This window comes from Sus scrofa, chromosome 3, assembly GCF_000003025.6.
Source record: "Sus scrofa isolate TJ Tabasco breed Duroc chromosome 3, Sscrofa11.1, whole genome shotgun sequence".
Lineage (NCBI taxonomy): Eukaryota > Metazoa > Chordata > Mammalia > Artiodactyla > Suidae > Sus > Sus scrofa.
Window position 1 is genome coordinate 40914664 of NC_010445.4, and position 22913 is coordinate 40937576.

The following is a 22913-nucleotide window of genomic DNA, read 5'->3' on the forward strand; positions in this document are numbered from 1 at the left end:
AGCCATTCGCATCTTGTCCCGGCGGCTTCAAGAGGCCCGTGCCCTCAGCAGCCACCTCGCGCTCCCAAGGCCTCTGCTCCGAGCAGGTGGATCAGGGTCCGACCTTCTTCCCTCCGGGGTCCTGCGTGCCTCGGGAACCTCCAGGCTCTGCACTGGCCGTGTCGCTGAGCCTGTAGCCCACGCCTCAACTGCTTGCTTGTAAGGGAGTGTCCACGCGGCCTGGGCACCTCCAGGGCGACCTGTCTGCATGGCCCTGGGAGCCACACGTTTGCAAGCGGCCTCTTTCTCCCTCTGTCGGTGCCCAAACAAGGTGAGCAAGTCACGCTCTCGTTTTGCTCCGAAGTCCCACGTGCAGAGCTGACCTTGAACCCAGGACGTAAATCACTTTCCACTCCCTTTACTTGTCACATCCCACAGCCTCGCGCCCACAGAGGCAGCCTTTGTGTCCAGCGGCGTGGGGCCACCAGCCTGCAGGGCACCCAGAGCCCGACCTTGGAGCAGAAGCTGGGCGTGCAGCTGTGGTGGGCGCTGCCCTGCACCCCCGCCCCAAGCCGCCGCGTGGTGCTCGCTGAGGCTCCCCGGGCGCTGGGCATTCCCACGCGCTCTGTTTCTCTCTGGGAACCTGACAAAAGTGCAGGCAGCCTCTGCTGGCATTTCTAGTCGCTCGCTTGGGGTCCGGAAGGTCTGACTGCCCGTCGTGGAGCAGGGCGACAAGCGGGAAGGTCACTGGGGCGTTTCGTCTCAGAGTCTGCGTTGCACTGCTGGCACCCCGGGTCTGTGAGCGGGCGGGAGCTTGCCCTCCGTGCTGTCTCTGGCCATCAGCAGAGGCGAGGCCCTCAGCCCCGGGGAGTCACTGGTCCCTCTGCCAGAACCAGGGCGGGGCCTGAGCTGGGCCTGACGTGGGGGAAGCCAGGCTGGCCGCCCGGGCACCATTCCGGGGGCGGCCAGGAAAGAGTGTGGCCCGTCCGCTGTGCAGTCCTGTCCAGGGGCCACTCACCGCGTCCAGAAACTTTCTGCTGTTAGAAAAAGCTGGAGCATTTGGAACGGCTTTGCTGCAGCCACGTTGTGTCGTTGAGGGAGGCGGCTGTGAACCACCAGCACAGCTTCCCCCCGCTCAGGCGCCCCTTGCTGTGTGGTCGGTCTGGCGTCGGGAAGTGTAGGCTTTTGAGCAGGAGCAGCCAACCACCCTGCCCCCCACACCCCACCAAGCCGCCCCCAGCCCTGCACCCCCTTCCCCAGAGGGGCTGCCTCTCCATGTCAGAACCGCGCTCCACGTTCACAAGCTGGAGCCTGTGTAGCCGAGACAGGGTGAGGACATGCATGAAGGCAGGTGGACAAGCCAGACTGGCGGGGGCTCCCAGGACAGTGACACCCGGGGGGGGTTCTAACGGGGGCGCCTCTGGGGACCCGTGGTTGCGGATGGTGGATTCATCTGGGCGCCCCTGTGCTGTGCTCCTGGGAGACGTGGAGCGAGGTCTTCAGAGCTCACCTCAGAAGGCGCAGGGACACCATGGCGAGAGGAGGGCACTGGAGCGACGGGGACTCGGGGTGGCTGGGGTGTCTCACTGGGCTTGTAACTTCGAGTCGGAAATGGTGTCCAAGTGGTGAGTCATTAGGGAAGTTCTCCCCAGGTTGCCACCCCTGCCCCTGGGCCCGACTCGGGGACGCCTCCCATTGGAGAGTCGGGGGGGGAACAGTCTCCAGGGCACCCAGGCCTGACTGGTGGGTCCCCGCACCCAGCGCACCCCGGGTTCCTTGGCGCCCACAGCTCATCGGAGGGAGTCAGGCCCAGCAGGCAGAGGGAGATGCTCCACGGTTGCCGAGGCTGGGGGCGTGTGGTTGGGGCAGTCGGTATTCCAGCAGCAGCTGCAGGGGACACTTGCTTCTGCTGGGCTCTAAACCGCGTCCGCTGCAAGCCCATCAATGTCAGCAGAACAGTCTGTTTCCAAACTGGCACCCTTGTGGCTCCATCTGGTTCACCGTCCGTCTCCCCGGCCCAGCCTTTCCCGCTGATGGTGGACGGCAGCTGCGGTGTGTGCGCTGTGTTTGTGCAGAGGGCACAAAGCCCTGGAGGGAGCAGCCGGCTCTGCACGGAGGGCTGCCCACACACACCCTTCACCAGCGGCTGGACGCCCACGCCAGGCCGCCCCAGCCCCCATGGTGTCAGCACCATGGCCCCTCTGAGTGTGGCTGGCCACGTGTATGGGGAGGGCGGAGGTGCTGGGCCCTGGCAGCCGGCAGCACGGCTGAGTCAACATGCGGACCTTGGGGACCTGTGTGGCCCGCACACACCTGGAGACTGTAGCCAGGAACACACACGTGGGGCCAGGACCCCGAGCACCCCGCGGTCCCACCTCCTTGCCCCTGCTCTGTCCCTTCTCGGAGGCTCTCCAGTACCCATGCAGCCCAGAGCTCTGACCATAGATACCCCCAGCATCTGAGCTGCCACATCTTTGGGGATCCCTGAAGGGGTGGGTGTCAGAATTACAGGATGCCAGGTGGGTGGAGAAGGTCAGGACACGTGGCCTGGTGCTCCCGTCCAGTGACACATCTTGGCTGCGTGTGAGCTGCCGGAGGGCGGGCAGCAGTGCCCAGACATCCCCCTCACCACCCAAGCCCACCTCACCTCCAGGCGGCCGGCAGGGCGAGGGCCGGGGGCCAGGGTGCCTTTGGGCGGGTGCTCCGGGTGCAGCTCACGGGCCCCTTTTGAACCCACAGACGCAGCCGGTGCCCAACCCCATGGCCTACGTCCTGCACCGCTCCCCGTGGTGGTTCCACCGCTTCGAGACCCTCAGCAACCACTTCCTGGAGCTCGTGGTCCCCTTCTTCGTCTTCCTGGGACGTTCCATGTGCATCCTCCACGGAGCCTTACAGATCCTGTTCCAGGTGAGCGTCTGCCTGTCGGCTCCCAGCGGACACAGGCTGGGATCGTCGCTCCTGCATCCCGTGCGCCGTGTTTATTGTTGCGAGACCTGCTGGCCCCTGTGGCCGCCGCCTCTTTGCTCCTGGTGCTGCTGCCCCAGACGGGCGGCGGGTGCAGTGGCAGCGGGAGTGGGGGTCCCGCTGGTAGCGTGGCTGCCGGCCTGTCTGTTGTGTCTGCCTCGACCTAAGGTTCTCTCCAGCTTCTGTCTCCCGGGGAGCGGTGGCGTATGGCGTTGTTCTTTGTTTGCGGTATGTCTCGCGTCGTGCATGGGTGTCAGGCTTTAGCAAATGGCTTGTCTGCCACTGGCTGCAAGCTCGCTTCTCTTGCCGTGCTCGTTCGGGTGAATGACGCCAGAGCTAATGTGGAACAGTTCCGCCCTCCGAGGGAGAGCCACCCTGCCTGTGCCACGCGTGTGTTAATGTTAGTGGGTGGAACCTGCCACCTCTTTGCTGCTCGTGGTTGTGAGTTTTCCGTCGCACGGGCCTTGCTGGGCGCGCCCCAGGCCTCACCCTTGCCAACAGGACAGAGCCAGTGCCCGTCAGGCCTGGGAGGACTCTTTGTGGCCACTGACCTTTCTGTGGCAGCTACGTGCAGGGTCGGCGTTTCTTCGGGAGGCAATTTGAGTGGCAAACCAGAACGTGGACATTGCGTCCGTTTTCCGCTGAACTGCTCAGGGCACCAGGCCTAGACATCTGCAGAGTCTGGTTTGAGTCCTTTCCGTTGCTCTTGTGACAGCACAGACAGGATTTCTTCTCCAAGGAGGCTGACAATTTTTTTTTTTTTTTGGTGTTAACCATGGCATGTGGAAGTTCCCAGCCAAGGATCAAACGTGTGCCACAGCAGCAACCTAAGCCACTGCAGCGATGCTGGGTCCTTAACCTGCCGCACCACAAGGGAACTCCAGAGGCTGATTTTCTCTAAGTAAGAGGTTCACATATCTTGGTTGGTGCATTTGCATTTTATTTCCACATCTTCATATTTTCTTTTTGCTCTTTTTAGCTTTCTTTTGAGGTTTTTCTCATCCCAGTCTTCCCCTCTCCTAATTAGCAAGTTACACACTCTGTTTCTCTCAGGCAGTACACACTTCCTAACTGAAGGTCTAAACCAAATCGCATTCTTGCTTGTGCCATGAATGGGAGTCTCTCCGTGGCCACGAGATGATTTCATCCTCACCCCTACTTGCCCACCTATCTTTGCTGCCGATATTTAAGCTCTATTTTTCTGTTGTTTTTAAGTAATAATTTTTGTCTTTTTAGGGCTGCACTGGCAGCATATGGAGGTTCCCAGGCTAGGGGTCAAATTGGAGCTACAGCTGCCAGTCTACACCACAGCAACTCAGGATCCGAGCCACATCTGCAACCTACACCACAGTTCACAGCAATGCCGGATCCTTAACCTACTGAGCGAGGCCAGGGATCAAACCCACGTCCTCACGGATGCTCGTTGGGTTCGTTAACCACTGAGCCACGACGGGAACTCCTAACTAACAATTTCTTTAAGAACAATTTTAGATTTACAGAAAACGTGAGCAGAGTTCCCACACCTCCCTACACACACGCACACACCCGCAGCTTCCCCACCAGGAACGTCTTGCATTCCTCATACAGTTGCTGCACCTAAGCAGCCGGTATTGGTCCCTTGTTGTTAACTAACGTCATACAGACTCATTTCACTGCCCTGGAAGATCCTCTGGGCTCCCTGGGCTCCCCACCCCCCCCAGCCCCCGGCAACCGCTGGTGTCTTCGTGTCCTCAGAGGTCTGCTGCTCCCAGAATGTCCTGTGGTCGGAGTCACCCAGATGCGGCCTCTGCAGACCAGCTTCACTCGGTAACACGCATTTGAGGTTCCTGGCATCTTTCTGTGGGTTTAGAGCTCTCTTCATTTTATTGCTAAAGAGTCCATTGTCTGGATGCACCACAGTTTATCATAAAATCCAGACTTGGCTGGAGGGCAAAACCCTTGCTGCCAACAACAGCCTTGAGGGACCCCTCAGGAGGCCAGGCCCCGTGCGCACCTCAGCCTTGTGGCCCCGTCATCCCAAGCAAAGAGGCTCAGGCATCCGTGGCAGTGCCTGCCAGCCTGGGCCCTGCCTCACGCTGGACGTCCCCCCTCATCTGAGGGCCCCCGCTGGCAGCTCCCACCTCCCTCCGCCTGCATAGCCCGTGGTCTAGGCCCCCAGGCACCTCAGGGACCCACCTGGCGCAGCCCCAGCGGGAATCGGGTCTGCTCAGACGTGGCAGTCGCCACGGTGCCCACGGGTCATTCTCAAGGCCACGGGACGTTGCTCAGCTGCTGCTGGAGCTGCTTTTACAACAAGCCTTGGACCGCCCGGGGCCTGCACTGACCTGTCCCCACCCGTTGCCCTCTCCCCAAATAAGCGAGGTCCAGTTTTGAAAATAACCGAGTGAGCCCCCCATGGCGCAGCAGGTTAAGGGCCCAGCAGCTTCGCTCCAGGTTTGACCCCTGGCCCGGGACCTTCCACGAGCTGTGGGTGCAGCCCACACGCTGGCTTTAATGGAACCGAAGGGACCTGGAGCTGGTGCTGCAGGTGGAGGGGCTCCGCTACTTGAACAGAGGACGGGGAGATGGTGCATTGGCCTTCCGCCAAAGTGCCCTTCCTTGTTCCCGACGCCGTGCTTCAGGATGAGAAGCAGCTACCCAGCCCCGGCCTAGGGCACCTGCGCCTCCGTCGCGGGTCTACGCAGACACGGGGGCTCGGGTGTAGGCGGCCCCTGGCAGCTCAGGCCACATGGTCGGGTCTTGACGCAGTCCTGGGTCTTCTTCCTGGGTGGACAGTGCTGGATGGCAGGGGCGCAGGGGGCACAGCGGTGCCTCAGGAGGCCTTGCTACCAACGCCTGGCTCTGGACGTTGCTCCTCAAGGCCAGCAGTGCACTTGCCTTCTGTCCCCAAGGCCCCGGGGGACACACGCCAGGCGTGTGCCCCACGCCCACCGCCCCGCCTGTAGCGCACCTAGAACAAGGTGGGGCCCAGCCCAGGCTTCGGCCCTTCTCAGAGGCCTGGACTCAAGCCCCCGGGGGCTGGGCCCCCGCAGTGCAGGGCAGAGAGGGCCGGCAGCACATGTCCAGCCCCCACGGGCAGTGTGGGGGCGCAGGCTCCCGTGGGCTTGCGCGTTGCTCCCATCTCTGCGCCCGTGACCTCACGGTCCCTGGTTCTGTTTGTTTCTTTTGGTTTCTCAGGAGAGGGTTGGGGGTGTGAGCGTGCTCACATCCTCCTACACTCGGTTTGCACAGCTGTACCAGAAGGTTCTGCAGAGCCTCCAGCGGCAAACGTTGTCTTCTCAGACAGGCACCCCACCCCCACCCCGTACCCCTCCTCTGATGCCGAGAGACCTTGGAGGGGCCGTGGGCCACGCAGAGAGGCACCTCACCCTGCAGCTTCCCCCCCAAGCCCGTCCTGCTCTTTCTGATCCGTGATGTCACCTCGGTCCGGGGGACAAGACCATGGCTGCAGGCACAGAGAGCTGCCTCCACCAGCCGTGTGACCTGCCCGGAGCTGGGGTCACAGTGTAACTGGCCTCAGAAAGTCGCTTATAAGCAGGCATGTCCTCTGCAAGGCTGTGGGAGCCCAGCAGGGTGGGGGGGTCCCCACATACCCATCCCCTCCCTTCAGGGGCGTCTCCTGCAGCGTCTCATGGGCGCAGGACCCCACCCACACTGTCTTCCCACCCACCCCCGACACAGGGGGACAGCCGGCACGTGCAGACCTGAATCCCGGAGCGAGGACTGTAAGTCCTTGGGGCACCTGCTGCTTTATCAGAAATGGGGTTCTGTCCCCAAAACTGCCCAGTAAACCCTAGTTCTCCAAGTCAGGGGCCCCCAGGCTGGGCTTGGGGTGGAGTGACTGGGGGGATATATTTGGGAAATGCTTGTTTCAGGGCCCCAGAGTCTCTCCCCCCGCCCGAGGCAGGACCAGGGCAGGGGAGTGGGGTGGGGGAAGCCGGGTGTCGCTCAGGGGTCCTCAGGGCCCTTACCCCAGTAGAAGTGCTGGGTCTCGGGGGTCCTGCTGCACAGGAACATTCCAGGTCCCAGCTTGGGTGCCAGGGGCCTCAGCCCCCACCTCCTGCTGGGGCACCGGGGCTGAGGGTGACGGCCTCTCACCCGTGCTCATGCTTGGGGGTGGCTGCTTTCCCAATTCCCCTTTGCAAAGGTGGATGAACTCCCCTGGGGCTCTTCCTTGGCCCCCAAGGACCCTGATCAGGTCTGCCACCCCCTGGTGGCCTCCCTCCAGAAGGGTTCAGGTGCCGGCCAGGCCAGCAAGACAGCAGTGTAGCCCCACACTGAAGCCAGGGGAAGCCTGTGCAGCATCACTGCTATGAAAGCTCACTGGCAGAGGCCCCGTGCCCCTGCCCCCAGGGTGTGGCCCTCACGGGTCCACAGGCACCAAGGGTCTCCGCCCCGCCTCAGTGGCACTTCTCGTTTTGAATGGAAAACAGCTACGGTTTGGGACAGACACAGGGAGGGGAAGGACCCCCACGGCCCCTGATGGTCACGGGTGGGGCCTCCCCACCCCGAGAGCGTGTGCTCAACCGCAGTGTGCTCCCTCACTGGTGAGGCTCTCGGCCGTGCTCCCAGTGACTGCGACTGCACGTGGGACTCTCTACGTGAAGTGCACAGACACCGGTGAGTTTGCTACTTGCCTGCGTTCGTGGTTTCCAGCCCCTGCCCCTCTGTGTGCAGCCTGCTCGGTTCCTCGTTTCCCAGCATTTCTTAGCAGCAGCAACCATTGGAGGTCAGTCCCCCGTTGGTGCGTCTCTGCCGGCCAGGGATTGAACCTGCGTCCTGGATCCTGGTTGGGTTCATTACTGCTCAGCCACGATGGGAACTCCCTGTTTGTGATTTCTTGGGCTTTGGTGATCCCTGCCTTTCTAGAGAACTTTCTTCATGTTGTGTCTGCCCCCTTTCCTTCCAGGGGCTTAAATCCCATGTCTCTCCCCCGAGGCTGGAGGGGCTGCCTGGGCTCTGCTCAGCGTTGCTTCTCCCTGTGCTTCACTTTAGAAAGTTCCTGTTGTGCTGGCCTCACCTGTTCCTTTACGGTGTCGGTTTTGTCAGAAGTCTTCCCAGTAACATCTCGTGTTACCTTTAAATGCTCGAATCACCACCTGGTTCTCGGGAGGTTTCCCGTTTCTCTCACCACGTTTTCCTTTAAATCTCTTCATTTTGGACAGCGGCTCTTATGCACTAGCTTCAGACTCTGGTTTCCAACACTGCCACCAGCCTAGCTTGTCTCTGCCTGGGCCTCGCACTCTCCCAGCTCCAACTTGCGTCCGTCCGGTTGGGTGCTAGGCGCGAGGTGGTGCTGCTGGGTCTCTCCCGACAGCACCTAATTGATCTGCGGGTCCGTTGCACAGGACGGCCGCATAGGCTCTGCCACGGGCCTGGCTCTGGGTGCGGGTGTGCAGAATGCAGCTTCCAGACCTGCGTCAGCTCAGTGTCGGCCCCAGGGCCCCCAGCTCATGTGCTGCCTTCTGCGCCTGTGTGGCACGCCAGCCCCTCCGCTTCCCCAGCTTCAGGGTTCTGCCCCGGCTCCCCTCTCCGGGGTCCCCCGACCCGGGCAGGAGTCCTGCAGCGCCCAGGCCCAGGTCGTAGCTGCTTCGTCTTTGTCCAAAATGCAGTTGTTTGGGTGGAGGGTCCAGTTCCACTTCCTCCCTCTTGGCCTGAACCCAGAGTCGCTGGCCGAGTTTTAACCTGGAAGTGGGAACAGCACGGGGCTACTGAACCATGAGGCAGGATGACGGCCGCGACCTGGGCCCCGAGGGTAGAGGACGGGGTGGGGAACAAGCCAGCATCGTCGGCTCCCAGGTCTTGGGAAACCCAGCTCCGTGCAGCAAGAGGAAGTTCACGCCTCGAGGGCGAGATGCAGGAGGCGCGTGCAGGTTGCCCCGGGCCTTGCTCTCCGTCGTCCTCCTGGGGGGGTGGGGGGGGGCTGGGGCGACGCGGAGCCTGAGGCTCAGCTCAGCGTTTGGCTGGGAGCCAGACCCAGTGGCCGCGTCCTCATCCTTTTCGACGTCCTCGCTGCTGCCCACCTGCTGGAGGAGGGTGAGTGGCGACCCCACCAGGAGCTCAGCTCAGCAGACAGGCATCTGTGAGCCACCTTCCCACACTTCCTTTTTTTTTCTCATTTTTTTGCATTTTTCAGTCTAAATGCTTACACTGTTTTACTCCCCCCCCCTTTTTTTTTTTTCTTTTTGGCCTTGCCTGCAACATGCAAAGGTTTCCAGGCCAGGGATCAAACCTGTGCCACAGCTGTAACCTGAGCTGCTGCAGGGACAACACCAGATCCTTAACCTGCTGGCCACATTGGGAACTCCTCTACTATTTTACATCTTTTTTCTTAACATCTTTCTTTTTTCATTTTATAATGATTTTTATTTTTTTCATTAGAGCTAGTTTACAGGGTTCTGTCAATTTTCTGTTGCACAGCACAGTGACCCGGTCACACATACATGTATACATTTCTCACATTATCACGCTCCATTGTAAGTGACTAGATATAGTACCGCCCAGTGCCAAACAGCAGGATCCCACTGCTTATCCATTCCAAAGGCTATAGTTTGTATCTCTTAACCCCAAATTCCCACTCCCTCCCCCTCCCTCTTGGCAACCACAAGTCTGTTCTCCAAGTCCATGACTTTCTTTTCTGTGGAAAGGTTCATTTGTGCCGTATATTAGATTCCAGGTATAAGTGGTATCATATGGTATTTGTCTTTTTCTTTTTAACTTCACTTAGCAGGAGAATCTCTAGTTCTATCCATGTTGCTGCAAATGGCATTATTTTTGTTCTTTTTTAATGGCTGAGTAGTATTCCATTGTATAGATACACCATATCTTCTTAATCCAATCATCTGTCAATGGACATTTGGGTTGTTTCCATGTCTTGGCTGTTGTGAATAGTGCTAGAACTTACAGGTGCATGTGTCTTTTTCAAAGAAAGTTTTGTCCAGATACATGCTCAGGAGTGGCATTGCTGGGTCGTATGGTAGCTCTAGATTTAGTTTTCTGAACAACCGCCATACTGTTCTCCAGAGTGGTTGTACCAGTTTACATTCCCCCCAACAGTGCAGGAGGGTTCCCTTTTCTCCACACTCTCTCCAGCACTTGTTATTTGTGGATTTCCTGATGATGGTTATTCTGACTGGTGTGAGGTGGTATCTCACGGTAGTTTTGATTTGCATTTCTCTAATAATCAGTGACGTTGAGCATTTTTTCATGTGTTTATTGGCCATCCATATATCTTCTTTGGAGAAATATCAATTCAGGTCTTTTGCCCGTTTTTCAATTGGGCTATTGGGTTTTTGGCTCTTGAGTTGTATAAGTTGTTTGTATATTTTAGAGATTAAGCTCTTTTCAGCTGCATCGTTTGAAACTATTTTCTCCCACTCTGTAAGTTGTCTTTTTGGTTTTTTGTTTGTTTGTTTGTTTGTTTGTTTTTAATGGTTTCCTTAGCTGTGCAAAACTTGTCAGTTTGATTAGGTCCCATTGGTTTATTTTTGGTTTCATTTCTGTTGCTTTGGGAGACTGGCCTAAGAAAACACTGTAAGGTTGGTATCAGAGAATGTTCCGCCTGTGTTCTCTTCCAAGAGTTTGATGGTGTCTTGTCTTACGTTTAAGTCTTTAAGCCATTTTGAGTTTATTTTTGTGCATGGTGTGAGGGTGTGTTCCAGTTTCATTGATTTACATGCAGCTGTCCAGTCTTCTCAGCACCCCTTGCTATAAAGACTGTCTTTTTATATTCTTGCCTCTTTTGTTGAAGATTAATTGACCGTAGGTGTCTGGGTTTATTTCTGGGTTCTCTATTCTGTTCCATTTGTCTGTGTGTCTGTTTTGGTACCAGTACCACACTGTCTTGATGACCGTGGCTTTGTAATATTGTCTGAAGTCTGGGAGAGTTATGCCTCCTGCTTGTTTTTTTGCTTTGTTTTGTTTTTTTCCCCCTCAGGATTGCTTTGGCAATTCTGGGTCTTCTGTGGTTCCATAAAAATTTTCGGATTGTTTGTTTAGTTCTGTGAAAAATGTCATGGGTGATTTGATAGGGATTGCATTGAATATAGTAGATGCTTTGGGTAGGATGGCTATTTTTGAAATATTAATTTTTCCAACCCAGGAGTATGGAATATATTTCCATTTCTTTGAATCCTCTTTAGTTTCCTTGATTAATGTTTTATAGTTCTCAGCATAGATGTCACCTCCTTGGTCAGGCTTATTCCCAGGTATTTGATTTGGGGGGGGGGATTTTAAAAGACACTGGATTTTTGTATTTCTTTTCTAATATTTCATTGTTCATGTACAGAAATGTGACCGATTTCTGAATGTTAATCTTCTGCCACTTGCTGAATGTGTTGATCAGTTAAGAGTAGTTTTGGGGTGGAATCCGTAGGGTTTTCCATGTAGGGTATCATGTCATCTGCATCCGGTGTCAGTTTTACCTCTTCTCTTCCAATTTGGCCCTTTCACTTCTTCTGTCTGTCTGATGGCTGCGGCCAGGATGCCCGTACTCTGTTGAGTAGCGGCGCTGGGAGTGAGCATCCTCGTCGTGCTCCACATTTGAGCGGGAGGGCTTCCAGCTTTTCTCCATTGAGCATGACGTTGGCTTGGTGTTTTACTTCTGGTTCATCCTTGGAAACAAGAAAGAGCCGAATGTGCACAGGCCTGGGTCTCACTCTGGTGGCTGCCCTGCAGCCCTTTTTCTCCTGAGGCCGCGGTATCTTTCTGCCTCAAGGGTGTCCATTCTCTTTACCTCATTCTTGTCCTGGCAGGTCCATGGACTCTGCTGAATCATTTTCCCGTTTGCACCACACTCTGGAGGGTGTCTCAAGTCCATCTTGCAAATCACTAGTTCAGACTCGAGTACCATCCATTCTGCTTTTTACCTGTCGAGGTTTTAATGTTGGGCGTGTTACACACGTGTGTGTAGGTGAACAGGTGCTGCTTACTGACCGGGCCCTTCAAATTGGCAGCCCCTTGCCTGGGTTTCTCGGGCATCTCTGGGGCTCTGTCCTCCCGCCGTGGTCCCCAGGAAGCTCACCTGGGTTTATTGCTCCTGCCAGGCCCAGGGCCTGTGGGAAACTGCACAGCTGGCCCTGGCGTCCCCGGGGCTCCATGATGAGGGGCACCCAGAGCAGGGAGGGGGTTATGAGCCCAGCAACCTCTCTTCTCCTCAGGTGAACACACCCCTCAGACAACCCACACCCATTCCTGCCCACGCCCTTGACCACAGGGTCAAAGTAAGGAGAAAGTGCTGTTTCCACGTCACTAAAACAAGTCCCAGGGGTTGCCAGAAGGAACTTTCCGGAAGTCGGCTTCAGGGCGCAGTCTGGTGACACGCTGGGCAGACAGGCTGGGTGAGCAGAACCCCCTGCTGTTACCTGCATCATGGCCTCCACTGCAGCTCCAGGCAGCCTCAGAGGGCTGAGTCCGGTGTCGGCGGGCGGGGTCCTCGCCAGCAGCTCTGGGGGAGGAGTCTGGGCATCGCCGTGGAGCATGGGAAATGCAGCAGCAGGAGGGGTCCCCCTCCGCCCCGCCTGGGCTCAGGTGCCGTGTGTCCCCCAGGTGGTTCTCATCGTCAGCGGGAACCTGAGCTTCCTCAACTGGCTGACCATCGTGCCCAGCCTCGCCTGCTTCGACGACGCCACCCTGGCGTTCCTGTTTCCCTCGGGGCCTGGGGGCCTGAAGGACCGAGTCCTGAAGATGCAGGAAGAGGAGGCCCAGGGGCCCAGGGCCGTGCAGACATACGGTGGGTGACACCTGAAGATGGACGTGGCTGGGCAGCAGGGTGGCCTCCGTGTCTGGTGTGGTCAACCCTCGAGCGGATGGCAGCCAGCCGTCCTCTCTCCCCGACAGCCCAGGAGACGGCCTGGGCCGTGACTCCCATCTGCTTGACAGGGACCACGTGTCCTGGTTCCCAGGGAGGGATGCACAGTGACCAGACACGGCTGCTCTTGGCCAGGACGTGGGGGAGCTGTGGTGACAGCGTCCACCTCGGCTGGGATGTGTCCTTAGAGAGAAGGGGGCTGTGGGGCATCTCCCGCACCTCCCACCAGGGCCAGGGGCACCTCCCTCGGGGCTGTGCAGAGGCCAGCCTGGGGACAGGAGCCCACCCAGCACCCATCCCTCTTGGCAGGCTGTGTGGCACGGCGCCTGGTCAACCTGGCGATGGGCGTGCTGATCGCTGGGCTCAGCGTCCCCGTGGTCCTCAACTTGCTGAGCCCCCGGCAGATCATGAACAGCTCCTTCCACCCGCTCCGCATCGTCAACACGTATGGGGCCTTCGGCAGGTACCTGGGGCTGGTGGAGAGGGGATGTGGCGGTGGGGCAGCCCCAGCCTCCCCTGCTGGGAGGGGGGTGGCGGGGGAGGCACAGCACTGACGGCGCGCCCACCACCCCCCCAGCATCACCAAGGAGCGCACAGAGGTCATCCTGCAGGGCACGGCCAGCCCCAACGCCAGCGCGCCCGATGCCGAGTGGAAGGACTATGAGTTCAAGTGTAAGCCAGGCGATCTGAGGCGGCGGCCGTGCCTCATCTCTCCGTACCACTACCGCCTGGACTGGCTCATGTGGTTCGCTGCCTTCCAGGTAAGGCCCTCAGTGGGGACGTGGGCTGGTGGGGGTGGGACAACGCCCAGGACCCCTGTGCTGGGCCTGGCCCGCTAAGAATCTTCCAGGCTCGTTCGAGGAGCTGCAGGTGCCAAGGGCCAGGCCTCACGGACGGGGGGCGAGGCAGGCGTGGCCACCACCAGGGCAGCCAGCGTCCCCAGCACTTGCTCGGGCCGGAGCGCCTGCAGGATGGTCACCCTCCCGTTGTGCCCGGGAGGACAGCCTCCCAGCGGCTTGGCCTCTCACCTGAGATCCTGCTGGACTGAAGAGCAGTGGAAGCCGTTGGGCACGTGTCCAGGGGGCCGAGTTGGCAGCAGCGGCAGGCGGCCAGCTGTCTCCACAGCCACTGCCCTGTCCTCTTCTCCCACAGACCTATGAGCACAACGAATGGATCATCCACCTGGCGGGCAAGCTCCTGGCCAACGACGCCCAGGCCCTGTCCCTGCTGGGCGTCAACCCCTTCGAGGGCACGGCCCCTCCCAGGTCAGACGCCCTCACAAACAGGACCCTTCCCCACCTGCCGGCTGAGCCTCCACCCCTGACCCTGGAGATGTGCAGGACAGCAGGGGCCACAGGCCCTGCTCCCCGCCCCTGCCATCATCTGCTCGGGGCCCCAGCTCCCCGAGGGCCTCCCTCTGAGGGGTCCTAGCACAGGGCCACAGCCCCCCTGGAGGGAAGACCCGGGTCCCTAAGCTCAGGGCTGTCTGGGGGGCTTGGGCTGACCGGCTGCCGTCGCCTTTCAGGTGGGTCCGGGGAGAGCACTACAGGTACAAGTTCAGCCGCCCGGGGGGCCGGCACGCCGCCGAGGGCAAGTGGTGGATTCGGAAGAGGCTGGGACCCTACTTCCCGCCGCTCCGCCTCCAGGACCTGAAGGGCTACTTCAAGTCACGGGAGTGGCCGGAGCCGGAACCTAAGTAAGAGGCGGCCCAGGGCTTGTGCACCGAGCAATAAAGTGGGAAAGACGGTGGGCTGCCTGCTCTGAGTGGTGAGTGGGGTCTCCGCCCAGACGTCCAGAGAAGCAGACCCGGAGAAGAGGGGGGCTGCCGGCCGCCCAGGGGGCCTGGGGGCTTTCCTGTCTCCCCAGAGTGGGTCCCCGCGGTTCCCAGCACCAGGCCCTCCAGACACCAGCACCCCAGTGTTGCTCCCAGCCCTGGTCTGTCCCAGAAAGAACTGCCCAGGGCGGGAACTGTCCACGGCCCAACCCGCTGTGTACCCGATGTGGCCGCAGGGAAGCCCTGGCCCTTTCTCAGAACCCGCTGCCCCCACATACACAGCACACGGTCCTCCACAGTGACCGGTGCACGGACGGCCGCCGTCCCACGGGCCCTGCGCAAGGCACGGCCTCTCCTCTGTGACCTCCTCCCCCAGTCTCATGCCTGGAGCCTCCTGCTCCCAAACTTGGGGCCGGGGGGTCCCCAGGGCAGCAGTGCTGAGGCCCGGTCACCACAGGCTGAACTGGATTAATGGTGTGCTTCTTGGCGACCCTCCCGGGTGCTGCAGTGACAACTAGGGTGCAGCCTGGGACTGCGAGGGCCTGACGTCGGCTATGAGGGACGGACTCCCACCACCCTCACCTTCCAGGGCACCAGCTGCACTGTGGGGGGTCCCAGCGGGAACGGTGGTTCGGGCCAGGAGGCCAGGTTGAGGTGGGCACAAGGGTGGGTCTGTGTGGAGCCCCACCACCACCCATCTGGGGGGCCAGCCGGCCCAGGAGGCAACAGAGAGGCCGTGTTCCTGCTCACGGGCAAACAGACGCCCTGTGTCTGGCGGGACAGCCAGGGCCTCAGACTCGAAGCCTGGAGCCAGCAAGTCTGCCCACCACAGCCGTGTGGGGCTCCTGCCAGCTTGCCGTGTCTGGGCAGCCCTTCCCGGGGGTGGGGGGGGCGGCCCTAAGGGCCCTACCCATGGGTGGGGGTACCAGAGGCGCCCCTGTGGGGCCCAGGGCGGACAGGGGCCTGAGGAGACGCTGCATCCTGGCTTGGGGCAGCCCCCCCAGCCTGGAACCGCAGGTGGACTCCCTGCCAGGAGCCAGGGTGGGTCCACACCCGCCCTTCCCACCCACCCCCACCTTCTGGTCTCCCTGCTACCCAGGGCTCAGGCAGGGGCGGTTCCTGGAACTCAGCACCCCCTGGGGTGGGCTCCTTCCCAGAGCCCTAGTCTAGTCACGGCCCCCAAGGCTCCTGGAACCCCCAGACATGTCCAGAAGGCAGTGCTTAGACCAATGAGCTCAGCAGGGGTGGGGGGAGCCTGTGGCAGGAGTGACATGGGAGGCCCTGAGCCCATCACGGGGACCCCGGGAACAAGGCGGCCTCACACCTCCTGGGATAGGACAGTGTCCTCTCACCCTGCGGGATGTCCTAGGTGACCCCAGGTCCACGCCTCTGCCAGAACAGCCCCAGCCCTACTCCTAGAGTCTGTCCTGAGACCCCCAGCCTCCTCCACTCGGCTCTCCCATGGCCCCACCTCACTGGACGTGAACCGAGGGTCCCCGCCTGTCACCCAGCCCCTTCCCCGAATCCCCTCCATCCCACACACTCACCAGCCATGTTGGGCCGCAGGGCTTTGCGTGGCCGCTCCGGTGCCCACGGCCCTCAGGGCCGCCTCTCTTGCCTCTGCTGAACCCCAGGCTGCTCCTGGTCACACCCAGGCTGGCAGAGAGATGAGCCTGGCCCCTCAGCACCAGATGCGCGCTTGACCTGATGGACGAGAAAGGCCCAGATGCCTGCGCAGCTCCACCCACGCTGCCTGCGTCAGGATGGTCGGCTGTTCTTATGGGGAGGGGGTGGCAGGGACACCTGGTGGGGCCTTGGCTCACCCCTCCCAGCAGCTGTGTCTGGACACATCGTCCAGCTGGCAGTGCAGACACGTGTTGGAAAAGGAACATCCCTCAGGCTCAGGCCGCCACCTTCTAAAACCAGGAGTCACTGACGCACCCAGGGAAGAGACCACAGGGTCTCAGACCACAGGACGGCGCCCGCTCGCAGGGGACCTGGCCTTGGGGCGACGCTCCCTGCCCTGCCCAAGGGGTGGGGGATCTCAGGTCTGTTCTTCCCACCAGCTCTCCCTTGAGCCAATGATAGACACCCTGGAAACCAGCGCCTGGCAAGCTGGCCACTGCTGAGACCCCCACTGTCTGGTGGCTTCTCCCCTGCAGCGCGCTCTGCCCGCTGTCCGACGGGGGTCGGCCTAACGGTGACAGCAACGGGCGAGACCCTCTAAGCTGCAGAGGTGCCCCTGCTCTGCCGCTCCTCCTCGAAGGCCCCCCACTCAGCCCTCTTGCTCTAGAAAGGAGCTCAGGGGATCCACTGGGCCCGGTAGAGGCCGTGCGGAGCTGCAGGCTCAGCCAGAGGCTGGCTCAGGGAGGACCCAGCACCTCCTTCTTGCTCCAGGATGGGGCGAGGGGCTTGGGCACAGGGCTTGTCCCTGTGAGGAGGGCGCGAGCCTCTGGGCATCTTCCCTTCACTAAACGGTCCCCACTCAGCTGACGTACTGCATCTTTGGCACTTGCCGAGGCCGAGCCCCCCCTCCTCACCACCTCGGCCTTGTCGGCCCCTGTGGGGCGTCCTTGGTCCCGGGCCCTCCTCTCCCTGGGCTCCTCACCGCACAGCTTTCACCGGAGGTTTCACACCCTTTGGTCACCACCTCTGGTGCAACAGGGTCAGGGCACCCCTGGCCTGGGGGCCTTGCAGCAGCATGAAGCTCTCCAGACCAGTGCTGCTGGGTTCAGGCGTGTTCTGGTTATTAGAACTGCTCCCAAAGATGCAGAAAACCTGAGGGGCTGTTGAAGGCTCTGCTGCCCTTGTGGTTGTGCACGGCGTCCCCCACAACGTCTGGTGCCCCCGCTCCCGCCCCCATGGGGCGAGGGCCCTTCTCCCTCCCTGTGCTCAACTGGGCTTTCTCTCGTCTTCTCATCAGCCTCCTGAGCGCCCCAGCTTCGCTGCTTCAAACAACTGCTGGGGAGACAGGATGGGGATGAGGACGGTGGGGGAAGGACTGGAGCTCAGCTTCTCAGAAAAGCAACAAAATTACAACCAACTGCTGAAGAGCCTTCAACAAAACAGACTGGAAACTGAAAGACATCTCACTCCAGGACACACAGGCCACATGGAGATGGTAGGAGGCGGGATTATGCAATATAAGCAACACCGTACCTGCCAGGCGGGCAGCCCAGACTGGAAAGTAACTGAGACCCACGCCCAGGGACCTGGCGTCGGGAGGAGGAGCCCCCGGGGCATTGGGTGTGGAGGGGCAGCAGAGCGTGTGCACAGGAGCTCTCCCGGGACTGGGGGACACGGAGACTCCACGCTGGAAGGCTCACACAGGCCTTCCTGGGCACTAGGTCCCAGGGCCAAGCAGAGACACCCCAGGAATCCGGGTCAGACCTGCCTGAGGTCCCTGGGGGCTCTCCTGGGAAACAGGGCGACCGTGGCTTACCGTGGGGGAAGGTCTAAGGTCGCGGGCACAGTCATCAGCATGACCTCCTCTAGAGGGGGCCGTTTTGGAAAAGTCTACCCCCACCCATTTATGGCCGAGAAACCCCAGGCCAGACAACAAACCAGGTGGGAACCCACCAGCCCCACCCATCAGCAAACGGCTGCCTAAGGACCCGCCGAAATCCTGCCATCAATCCCGCCATCGCCATCGCACAGCCACCTCTAATCCCAGCCGGAGCCAGAGCCCCACCCACCAGAGGGACAGGAATCGGAGCCACCCAACAGGGGGCAGGCGGCAGCCCCTCCCTTCAGGAAGCCTGCAGCAAGCCCCCCCACCCACATCAGCCACACGGCAGGGGGCAGACACCAGAAGCAAGAGAGGCGACAACCCCATTGTCGGCAGAAAGGAGAGCGCACCCAAAATCTATACACGGTGAAAAGGCAGAGAATTGTGCCTGAGCTAAGGGAACAAGGAAAACCAAAAAAAACCAGCTAAATGAGCTGGAGATTACGAACCTCCATGAAAAAGACTCTAGACCGATGACAGTAAAGACGACTCAAGATCTCGAAAATAAACTGGAGGCAAAGCCGATAAATTACAAGAAACAACGAACAAAGAAAAAGAAGATTTAAAAAACAGAAAAGCAGAGATGGGAGTGGCCCCCCCCCCAAAAAAAAGCAGAGATAAACAACACAATCACCAAATGAAAAATTCACTGGGAGGAACCCACAGCAGAGCCTAAGAGGCCCGAGAGCGAATCCGCGAGGCGGATGCCCACAGCTGAAATCCCTGACACAGGACAGACTACAGCCGACAGGATGAGAGGAGGTGAGGACAGCCCCAGGGACCTCTAGGATGTTAAGGCGCCAACACGCGAGATGGGGCTGCCGGGACGAGGGGAGGGAGCGGCCCGGAGAAAAGCCCCGAGGAGGGAGCGGCAAACACTTCCCTAATGTGGGGAAGGAATGGCTCACTCGGCTCCAGGAACCATAGCGAGGGCCACGTCAAGTGAACCCAAGGAGGAACACCCTGAGACACACATCAATCAAAATTAAAGACAGAGAGAAAATACTGGAAGCAGCTGGAGAAAAGAAACAACGCACAGGGGGACCCCGGTGAGGCCACGGGCTGACTGCTCAGCAGGCCTCTGCAGGCCAGAAGGGAGCAGCCCGACACACGCAACGTGACGAGAGGAAAAAGCCTCCAACTCAGAACACGCTGCCCAGCAAGGCCCTCATTCAGCTCTGAAGGCGAGGTCAGAAGTGTCACACACCAGCCAAAACGGAGAGAATCCAGCCCCGCCAAGCCAGCCCTACAATAGATTCTAAAGGAGCGTCTCTAGAGGGAAAAGAAAAGGCCCCAACGAGAAAGAAAACATGAGAAATGACAAGGCTCACTGGTGGCAGGAAATCACCCACACTCAAGTCGCCACCAACCCAGAAACCGTGAGCAGGGGAGGTCACAAAGGCAGGACACTGGACACGGCGTCTGCAATTGAGAGACCAATAGTTTAAAACCACATACACACACACTGTCTCTTCCAATATCAAAACCTCACGGTAACTGCAAACCAAAAATCTACAACAGACACACAAATAAGAAAAGGCAATCCAAACAGAACACCGAAAGATAAACCACAAGAGAAGGAAAGAAAAAAGACCAACAAAAGCAAATCCAAAACAATAAAATGCCAATAAGAACATACATATCAAACATTATTTTAAATGTAAATGCACAAAACGCTGCAACCAAAAGATACAAACTGGCTGTATGGATACACAAACAAGACCCATGTACACGCTGTCTTCACGAGACCCACGTCACTTCTAGGGTTTCCCTGCAAACGGAAATCAAAAGCAAGCTGGAGCTGCAATTCTCCTATCAGACAAAGTGGATCTTAAAGAATATTCTGAGAGACAGAGGAGGACATTACACAATGATCAAAGGATCAACCCAAGAAGAGGACGTAACACCCCACCTGCAAATCTCCACGCGCCCAACACAGGATCAGCTCAGTGCATAAGGCAAGTGCTGACAACCTTAAAAGGAGCAACTGATGATGACACCATGATAGCGGGGACTTGAACACCCCCTTACAGCAACACACAGCTCATCCAGACGGGAGACGAACAAGGAAACACAGGCCTTAAACAATGCCTTACACCAGATGGACTTGACAGATGTTTAGAGAACATTCCATCCCAAAGCAGCAGAAAACACGTTCTTCTCAAGTGCACGTGGAACATTCTCTAGGATAGATCGCAATCTGGGCCACAAATCAAGCCTCAGTAAATTTAAGAAAAGTGAAATGCCAAGCATCTTTCCTGACCACAACGCCACATGACTGGAAATGAACAAGAAAAAAATGGCACAAGACAAACGTGGAGACTAAACAATACGCTACTAAACAGCCAGTGGATCACTGAAGCAATCAAAGAGGAAATTCAAAAAATACCTGGAGGAGTTCCTGTTGTGGCGCAGTGGTTCCAAGCTTGGCTAGTGTCCATGAGGTTGCAGGTTTGATCCCTGGCCTCGCTCAGTGGGTTAAGGATCCAGCGTTGCTGTGAGCTGTGCTGTAGGTCACAGACTCGGCGTGAATCCTGTGTGGCTGTGGCTGTGGTGTCAGCAGACAGCTAAAGCTCCGATTCGGCCCCTAGCCCAGGCATGTTTATATGCTGTGGGTGTGGCCCTAAAAAGACAAAAAAATAAAAATTTCAAACCCAAGTCCAGGACCAGATGGCTTCACAGGCGAATTCTATCAAACATTTAGACAAGCATTAACACCTATCCTTCTGAAATTATTCCAAAAAATTGCAGAGGAAGGGAGACTCCCAAACCCATTCTATGAGGCCACCATCTCCCTGATACCAAAACCAAACAAAGGTACCACAAAAAATAAAATTACAGGCCAATATCACTGATGAACATAGCTGCAAAATCTTCAACAAAATACTGGAAAACTGAATCCAACAATACATCAAAAGGATTTTACACCATGATCAAGTTGGATGCATCCCAGGGATGCAAGGATTTTCAGCATACCTAAATCAGTGTGATACACCACATTAACACACTGAAGAATAAAACCCCTTCGATCCTCTCAGTAGATGCAGAAAAAGCTTTTGACAAAATCCAACAACCATTTCTGATAAAAACCCTTCAGAAAGTGGGCACAGAAGGAACCTACCTCAACATGATAAAGGCCATATACGACAAACCCACAGTGAACATCGTTCTCAATGGTGAAAAGCTGAAAGAATTCCCACTAAGATCGGGAGCAAAGACAAGGATGTCCACTCTCACCACCTTTATTCAACATAGTTTTGAAAGTCCTGGTCACAGCAGTCAGATATGAGGCAAGGCATCCACACGGGAAAGGAAGAAATGACACTATCACTGTTTGCTTGCAGATGACATGATACCATATCTAGAAAATCCTAAAGACACTACCAGAAAACTGTCAGAGCTCATGGCTGAATGTGCAAAATTAATACACAGAAACTGACTGCATTTCTATATACTAATGATGAAAGATCAGAAAGAGAAACTAGGAAAACAATCCCATGTATCATAGCATCAAAAAGAATTTAAAAGGAGTTCCCGTCATGGCTCAGTGCCTAACAAATCCCACTAGGAACCATGAGGTTGCGGGTTCGATCCCTGGCCTTGCTCAGTGGGTTAAGGATCCGGCATTGCTGTGAGCTGTGGCGTAGGTTGCAGATGCAGCTCGATCCCGCGTGGCTGTGACTCTGGTGTAGGCCAGTGACTACAGCTCTGATTAGACCCCTAAACTGGGAACCTCCATATGCCACGGGAGCGGCCCAAGAGATGGCAAAACAACAACACCACCAACAAAAAGAATTTTAAAAACCTAGGAATAAACCTACCTAAAGAGACAAAAGATCTGTACTCTGAAAACTGTAAGATGCTGATGAAAGAAATCAAAGATGACACAGATGGAAAGATACACCATGTTCTTGGATTGGGAGAACCAATACTGTCAAAATGACTGTGCTATACAAGGCAATCTACAGATTCAGTGCAATCCCTATCAAATTACCAATAGCATTTTCCACAGAACTCGAACAAAATATTTTAAAGTTTGTTTGGGAGCACAAAAGAAACCAGAAAATAGCCAAAGCCATCCTGAGAAAGAAAAATGGAGCTAGAGGAACCAGGATCCCTGGCTTCAAACTATACCTCAAAGCTACAGTCATCAAAACTGTGTGGCACCGGCACAAAGACAGAAATACAGATAAGTGGAACAGGATAGAAAGCCCAGAATTAAACCCATACACCTACAGTCTATGACGAAGGAGAAATATACAATGGAGAAAAGAGAGTCCGTTCAACAAGTGGTGCTGGGCAAACTGGACAGCTGCATGTAAAAGAATGAAATCAGATCACTTCCTAACACCATACACATCATTAAACTTCAAATGGATTAAAGACCTAAATATAAGACTGGACACTAAAAAACTTAGAGGAAAACATAGGCCAAACACTCTCTGACATAAACCACAGCAATATCTTCTCAGGTCCACCACTTAGAGCAATGACAGTAAAAACAAAAACAAATGGGACCTAATTAAACTTAAAAGGTTTTGCAGAGCAAAGGAAACCGTAAACAAAACAAAAAGACAACCCACAGAAAGGGAGAAAATATTTGCAAATGAAGGACTGACAAGGGGTATCTCCAAAACAGATAAACACCTCCTATAGCTCAATGCCAAAAAATGCACAACCCCGTCAAAAAAATGGGCAAAAGGTATAAACAGACAGTTATCCAAAGAAGACATACTGATGGCCAAAAAACACATGAAAAGATGTTCCACATCAGTAATTATTAGAAAAATGTCAATCAAAACTACTACGTGGTACCACCTTCCCATCAGCCAGAATGGCCATCATCAAAGTCTACAAACAATAAATGCTACGAGGGTGTG

The 22913-nt window shown here is 57.1% G+C and overlaps 1 protein-coding gene and 1 long non-coding RNA gene across 7 annotated transcripts in view; one reads left to right on the forward strand and one right to left on the reverse strand.

Annotated features, from left to right (window-relative positions):
* The window catches only part of LMF1 (lipase maturation factor 1), an 87922-nt gene extending 73422 nt beyond the window's left edge, over window positions 1–14500 (forward strand). For both annotated transcript variants that reach the window (XM_021086874.1, XM_021086875.1), the window contains 6 exons: window positions 2719–2886; window positions 12490–12673; window positions 13061–13214; window positions 13329–13512; window positions 13904–14016; window positions 14277–14500. In XM_021086874.1, the coding sequence (XP_020942533.1) occupies window positions 2719–2886; window positions 12490–12673; window positions 13061–13214; window positions 13329–13512; window positions 13904–14016; window positions 14277–14451 (978 nt within the window). In that variant the 3' untranslated portion in view covers window positions 14452–14500. The remainder of the gene's footprint in view (window positions 1–2718; window positions 2887–12489; window positions 12674–13060; window positions 13215–13328; window positions 13513–13903; window positions 14017–14276) is intronic.
* The window catches only part of LOC106509720, a 29211-nt gene continuing 17678 nt past the window's right edge, over window positions 11381–22913 (reverse strand). For 4 of the 5 annotated variants that reach the window (XR_002342458.1, XR_002342459.1, XR_002342460.1 and 1 more), the window contains exons 5-8: window positions 20423–20656; window positions 16073–16229; window positions 13780–13905; window positions 11381–13224 (exon numbers count right to left, since the gene is read on the reverse strand). This is a non-coding gene — a long non-coding RNA (uncharacterized LOC106509720). The remainder of the gene's footprint in view (window positions 13225–13779; window positions 13906–16072; window positions 16230–20422; window positions 20657–22913) is intronic. The other variant, XR_002342457.1, reaches the window with a different exon arrangement.